General features: G+C 45.4%; 1 protein-coding gene across 1 annotated transcript; it reads left to right on the plus strand.

Annotated features, from left to right (window-relative positions):
* Positions 1-183: 183 nt before the first annotated feature.
* Positions 184-6,845, plus strand: LOC116400615 (cadherin-24-like). Its single transcript, XM_031878534.1, has 8 exons — positions 184-193; positions 486-800; positions 2,315-2,434; positions 2,637-2,804; positions 4,613-4,794; positions 5,808-6,064; positions 6,157-6,293; positions 6,402-6,845. The coding sequence occupies exons 1-8, from the start codon at positions 184-186 to the stop codon at positions 6,596-6,598; spliced, it is 1,386 nt and encodes a 461-aa protein (XP_031734394.1). The 3' UTR covers positions 6,599-6,845.
* The last annotated feature ends 154 nt before the right edge of the window (positions 6,846-6,999 follow it).

The following is a 6,999-nucleotide window of genomic DNA, read 5'->3' on the forward strand; positions in this document are numbered from 1 at the left end:
AGAGAGAGAGAGAGAGAGAGAGAGAGAGAGAGAGAGAGAGAGAGAGATGAGGAGGAATGTGAGCAGATGGGCATTCTGTGGAAACTTGATATAAAAAAACGGAGACACAAGGAGAAAGAGAAGGCTTAAAAGGTACAAGGAAGTCAGGCAGATGGAATCACAAGAAGGGGAAGGAAGGGACAGATGGATGGAAGTGAGAACGTACATGTAGGACATCCACGGTCCACATCCATGTGTTTTCTTTTGCTCTCGACAAACCCCCCAATGGCACGCCTGGTCCAGTGAGTTAATTAGCTGTGTGCATCAGCACTCATCCCCCGGTCCCCATACGTATCATCCAACACCTGGTGCCGTTCATGTCGGACTCACTGAGCACACATCCACATAAATCTCCCATATCCACACACAGTGTGAACGCTTAATGATACCTGCGTCTTGAGGGGCGACGTCGACCCCCGAAAGGTGTTGCTGTAATTCACTCTGAGTGTTTTGTTATTTGTTACAGCTGCACACGGATATGGACGGAGGAGATGGACGCACTAAGTACACATTGGAGGGGGAGGGGGTGGGCTCCGTGTTTGTGATCGACGGCAACACGGGGAACATACACGTCACCAAGTCCCTGGACCGCGAGGAGAAGGACCAGTACCGCCTCGTCGCCACAGCTACGGACCGCCAGACGGGCCAGGCCCTGGAGCCCTCGTCGGAGTTCGTCATCAGGGTGCAGGACATCAACGACAACCCACCCATCTTCCTCGACGAGCCCTACGTCGCCGTGGTGCCGGAGATAGCCAACATAGGTACACGAAGGCTGTGAAGCGACTTCAACACTCAAAACTGAGGTGTCAGACACATCATCTGTGAAATGCAGAGCATTGCATTGTGGGATTGATGGCAGAAAGTAGTGTACATGCCGCCAGATGTCTGAGGGTGTTACAGTGGATAATGAGACAGTTTTAAGGCTTTACACAGGGGGGGGGGGGCTTGACGAATACATGAATGCAAAATGCGAATATATTATTTTCAATATTTTGAAAGGAAAGAAAGGAAGGAGTGGATCGGGTCTGTGCTGACTTTGTCGAGATTGAAAAGAATAATAAAGTGAATATAGAACCTCATGAATAAAGATGCAACTCAACTCGTTACGCACAATGTTTTTTATTCGTGGTGCGAAACCTCCGAAAAATCAACCTCGTTCCCCCAAAGATATTACATCTCGCTGCGTAATATTCACAAAAAATATATATTGACCACTAGTGTGTAAAGGCCTCAAATCAAATGCAGGACAGTAAATATAGTCCAGTAATATTATAAATATTCATAGTAAATAGAGTTTGTGAAGCTGCAATTAAGCACGGCAGAGCTTTGAGCTGAATGCTAACATCAGTATGCTAACATGCTCACAATGACAGTGCTAACGTACTGATGTTCAGCAGCTATCATTTGCTTGTAGAGATCTGCAGCAACGACGTATTTCTGTAGCCAAACAGGAAGTTAGCATCACTTCTGTAGTCAAACAGGAAGTTAGCATCACTTATGTAGCCAAACAGGAAGTTAGCATCACTTCTGTAGCCAAACAGGAAGTTAGCAGCACTTCTGTAGCCAAACAGGAAGTTAGCAGCACTTCTGTAGCCAAACAGGAAGTTAGCAGCACTTCTGTAGCCAAACAGGAAGTTAGCAGCACTTCTGTAGCCAAACAGCAAGTTAGCATCACTCCTGTAGCCAAACAGGAAGTTAGCATCACTGGTTCCCTCCAACAAACAGCCAACGAGATTCTTGGCTGTTTTTCTGGGACGGAAAATAAACAAACGTTTATGATTCTTACAGGTAGACATAGAAATGTTTAAAATGATTTATTTATTAAATAATCTGAAACGAAAAAATGACCATGAAAACTCCCAGGTAGAAGTATTCAAATCACCATCAATACAGAAAACCCAAACGGTCCTATAGGTCAAATAAAAGCTTCACATCTTTGCTTAAAATATGATTGATCATCACATCAGGTGCAGATTAATCCGCTGTTAATCGTTGCAGGTTCTGTTTCTACTCCTGCAGAATATTTGACTTGTATTATTTATTTATATTTGAACATTTTCCTTAACGGAGTATAAATATCTCTGATATTGTTTAACATGAAAACCAGGATATCTAATCATATTTCATCTAAAAAGATGAACGTTTCATTCGGCAGAAAAAGTGGATTATCCTTTTAATCCGACAGGTGAGACACATTTCTGCGGCGTATCACTTTAAGTTTATAAACCTGCCACCCAGCTTGTCGACCTTTGACCTTTTTTCGCCTCTCTCACAGGAACGTCCATAATCCAAGTCACGGCCAGAGACGCCGATGACCCAACATATGGAAACAGCGCCCGGCTGGTGTACGCCATCACTCAGGGCCAGGACCACTTCTCTGTGGATCCTCAGACAGGTCTGAGTAAACACAGTAAACCCCAGAGGCCCCCGCTTAGATACCACATGTCTCTGCCACCATATATCCAACATTTACATGATCTGCGGCCATGTTTTTCCGTGTCCTAATTCTGAACACGTATGACTCGCTTTGACGGTGATTTGCAGAGACATCGTGAAGTCGCTGTGCCGTTGTGATTTCCTGCTCTGCCGTCCACCAGGTGTCCTGAGGACAGCGGTGCCCGACATGGACAGAGAGACGCGGGACGAGTATCTGGTGGTGCTCCAGGCCAAAGACATGGGGGGGCATCTGGGCGGACTGTCGGGGACAACCACCGTCACCGTGAGGCTGAGCGACGTCAATGACAACCCGCCTCACTTCAGGAGGAGTAAGCTGTCATCAGGCCGCCACTTAGAGGAGCAGTGTGTAACATTTAGGGGGATCAACTGGCAGAAATGGAATATAATATTCATAACTATGTTTTAATCAGTGCAGGTGATCAGCAGAATCACCTGAAACTAAGAATCGCAGTGTTTTCGTTATCTTAGAAAAAGGATTTTATATCCACGTAGGGTTCCGCCGCCTTTCTACACCGGCTCTACAGAGACTTTCTGTGTTTTTACGTTATCTGAGCAGATTACAGATTAGAGTAGCTCCTTGTTGTACTAAAACTCTAAATATAACTCTGTACCTGAAGGCCACCGTAGTTCTCGACACACTTACAAAGGGGAGGGGCTTAGCTGAGGGGTATTTCGTTAGTTGCAATCTGTAACTTCACCGCTAGATAAAGCGAGCTGCTTGTCACTCCAATATTTCTCGTCCTAATCACTGTTTTTTTCACCATCAGTTGGAATAACTCGTCCTCTTCCAGAGACGACTGGCATTAACATTCATACTAACACTACCCGTGTGGTCCCTGAGCTTCAGAAATGGACTGCGCCTTGACGTAGAAGAGTGAAAGATCATGTCGGCCTTTTCTTATCCAAGCTTTTCCCCCTTCTATGCTATTAATATTTCATCTTAAAGTTCAGTGCTTTCCGCTTCAATAAACAGTAAAATCACTGCAGAATGCGTCTAAGGCTTTCAGACGTATGCTGCTTCTCTCTACATACCACCTCGACTTCTTCTTCCTGACAGCCTCCGCTTACCGTCGTTCATCTTCACGTTGAAAGCTCCCTTTTTGTTCTCGCATTGATAAATTGTTCCGCAACACAGAAGCAATTTAATATTTTCCAAATGCCAGCGCTGTTATTTATCCGCTATCTGACTTTATCCCCCCCCCCCCTCACCACCTTCTACTCCGGGTCATTATTTTTCTGTCTGACAATAACGCCACAGTTTAAGTGAATGGCTCATGTAGTACGCGCTTTGAATGCGAAGAGAGTGTGACTCTAAAACGCTCCTCATAATGTGAGGACTTGAATGATTAACAATCAGCAGGGCGGCTCTGATTAAAAAGGAAAAACATGGAAAGTAAAAATACTCCTGATGAAAAAAGATTTTAAAAAATGTGATGAAATAGAACACATTGAACAAAAGATAAATAAAACCCTCTTAATAATAATATTAATAATACAAATAATAACAATATGCACATTCATCAGCAAAGGTTACAGTAGCATTGATTGACTATATTAGCTAAAATAAATATAAAACATGTTCAGATTGTGGCTAAAAATAATTTACAAACGAGGGCTTTGAATTTGTAAATGGGTGATAGTCATTATAAGCACACGATGTGGTGGTAAAGACATGAAACATGCCTCTACGTGGACACTGATGAAGCGGTTCTGGGCGCTGTGGTAAACGGTCTTTCCTTTCTGGCCAGAGAGAGATTCTCTGTGCAAAGATGCATTTCAAAGTTCAGCCAAAGCAATTACGACTTCAGCCGTCTGAGTTTGTCATTTCCAGTGGATTTATCTTCAAAATGTAAATTCCCATAAGACGTTCCCGAGAGGGAATTCCACACTGAATATAACTTTGGTGGATCTGATATAAGCTCCAGTTGAACCGTGGAATACATTTGGCAGACTGTGGATTCAGTCCTCCCTCTCTCACATTAGAGTTGCATTAGTGAGGATCTCCGTGTGGTCGCTATATGTGCAGGTGGAATGATTACGTGGACATGAAATATGTGAGTGAAAGCCGTATCAGCCTCATGCATGATGTGCGTTCATTGTTGTGCTGTCTCTGCAGGTGCGTGGTCGTTCTCTGTGTCTGAGCTCGCAGCTCCAGGTGTGGAGGTGGGCCGTCTCTCCGCCACCGATCCTGATCTGGGAGAAAACGCTGAGCTGGAGTTCACGATCCTGGACCCGGAGGAGGCCGACATCTTCAACATCACGGGAAGAGACCAAGAGGCTGTCATTGTGCTGAACAAGGTGGGCGTGTGTTGATTGTGGCGACCCCTGTGGACAAAGGTGGTACTGTTTCCATGAGCAGAAAGATCTGATCTGGCTAACGCAAATCTTTGTTTTGTAAGCGACTGAAAGAACGTTTTTTAATACCTTTTTTTCTTTTTTAAACTGAAGAGATTTTAGCGTTTAGTTCTGGTGAATTTAGAAGCTTTTACGTGTCTTAAAAAAGTGTCTAAATGTTTCGACACTAGAACACTAGTCCTCCTTTAGCTTAGTGGTGGAGACGTGAAGTCACGTGACCGTGGTGGAGTTCCTTTACAGACTAACGTTAGCTTTTTACTTTACACTTCAAACATCATAAAAGTGGAGTTCATTAGTGAAGATTATCTTGATGAACAGTATTATAAACGTTTGACAGAGATAATCCAGAATCCATTCGATTATTGTCGAGTGAACTAAAGCGACGCTAACTTCCTGTTTGACGATAACAACACGTCATCCCTGCAGCTCTCCACAGAGGCATCCGTCTTACACTGAGACTGTTCAAAGTTCCTTGTTGCTACTTTTTCCTAAATGGCTTCATAATGAGAAAAATACGTGACATTTCAGAAGTTTTTAAAAAACAATCTCCTTCGGCCTGTTATTGCAAAATTGATTTTATTTGTCCATTTAAACTCTTCGGCACTCAAACACAGTCTGAAGCCGGCAGGTTCAGATTCCCAAGACTCCACACACGAGCAATTAATGCGTAACAATGACCTGATGAGCAGCCGTGTTCAAGGCAGCCAGCGTGACTCTTCTTTCCTTCTAAGCACTCAAAGAACTGTTGCTCAGTGAAATCTTAACTGGAGGGACTGCAGAGGGTGAGGTAAGAGGAGGCCGATGATGAAAGGAATGACTCCCAAACGTAACGTTGGGTGTGAATTTTACGGCGAGATAAAAGAGCGAGAATGATGAATGAAAAGGAATTCATGAAGTGCAGCGTATATACATGTGAATCACACATGAAAGGAAATTCATTTGTTTCGTCCCATCAGCTGCTGGATTATGAGAGCCGCAGCTCGTACTCTTTCTCCGTGGAGGTCGTCAACCCTGTGGTGGACGCGCGGTACCTGAGGAAAGGCCCCTTTAAGGACCAGGCGACGGTCCAGGTCATGGTCCTCAACGCCGACGAACCGCCGCGGTTCTCCCAGAGTCGCTACCACCTGGACGTGTCCGAGAACTGCGCCCCCGTCTGCTCCGTCGGCCGGGTCGACGCCGTGGACCCGGACACGGGACAAAGCAGCAACATCAGGTGGTTATGACATCATCATCGAGTCGCTCATGAGCTCTCCTCGCTCATCTTATTCTCCCCGCTCCTTATGCTTGCCGGTTTCTGCACCTCAGGTACTCCATCGATCCCCAGTCGGACCCCGAGGCCCTGTTCCGCATCGCCTCCGACACGGGCTCCATCAGCACGGTGATGGAGTTGGACCGCGAGCAGGAGCAGTGGCACAACATCACCGTCATCGCCACACAGCGGGGTAACGTCGGCCCTCCGGCGCCGGAGCTCACCGTGCTCCATATTTCACCCAAAACACACATGGGATGATTTTCAACACGAGTGTCTGTTTTCCTCTTTTCTCCGCCAGACAATCCAAATCTTGTGTCAAGGGTTGTGGTTGCCATAGAGACGCTGGACCAGAATGACAACGCGCCCGAGCTGGACCGGCAGTACACCACGTCTGTGTGTGACTCCAGCGCCCCCGGACAGGTCCTGCTGTCTGATATTATTCCTGTTTCTATCCGTTCCGTCTGCAGCTCCTTTTCTTTTTTTAACTTGATTTAATTTTGCACATCTGTTGTTAAAAACATCGCGTATTTAAAAATTGATGCAGCCGAGGAAAACTCCCGTCTCTCTTTACTCAGCTGCTGCTTTCTCAAACAGCATCAATGTTTAATTCATGATGTCATGATGGGTATCAGAAATATACTGGAAGAGCTTAATCTTCAAATCTTCAGTAGAGATGCACCGATCGATCGGTCACCGGTCGAAGCCGGACGGTTGTCAGTTGATCGTCTTATTTATCAGATTTTTATTTTTGAAGGTTAAATTTACACACATGTGCTGCATGATGGCTTTACGTTACACACACACACTCAACATGTCTGTGTCAACCAGGCGGCAACCTCCGGTTCTGCAGAGTGAAGCCGATGCTTCACGTGTTAAAGCTGCATTCTCTCTAGTGT

Source organism: Anarrhichthys ocellatus, unplaced genomic scaffold (genome assembly GCF_004355925.1).
Source record: "Anarrhichthys ocellatus isolate YVR2014 unplaced genomic scaffold, GSC_Weel_1.0 scaffold185, whole genome shotgun sequence".
Lineage (NCBI taxonomy): Eukaryota > Metazoa > Chordata > Actinopteri > Perciformes > Anarhichadidae > Anarrhichthys > Anarrhichthys ocellatus.

Coding starts and splice junctions, on each gene's coding strand:
- LOC116400615 (XM_031878534.1), top strand. Junction 801..2,314: donor GCCGGAGATAGCCAACATAG/GTACACGAAGGC, acceptor CCTCTCTCACAG/GAACGTCCATAATCCAAGTC. Junction 6,294..6,401: donor CGTCATCGCCACACAGCGGG/GTAACGTCGGCC, acceptor TTTCTCCGCCAG/ACAATCCAAATCTTGTGTCA.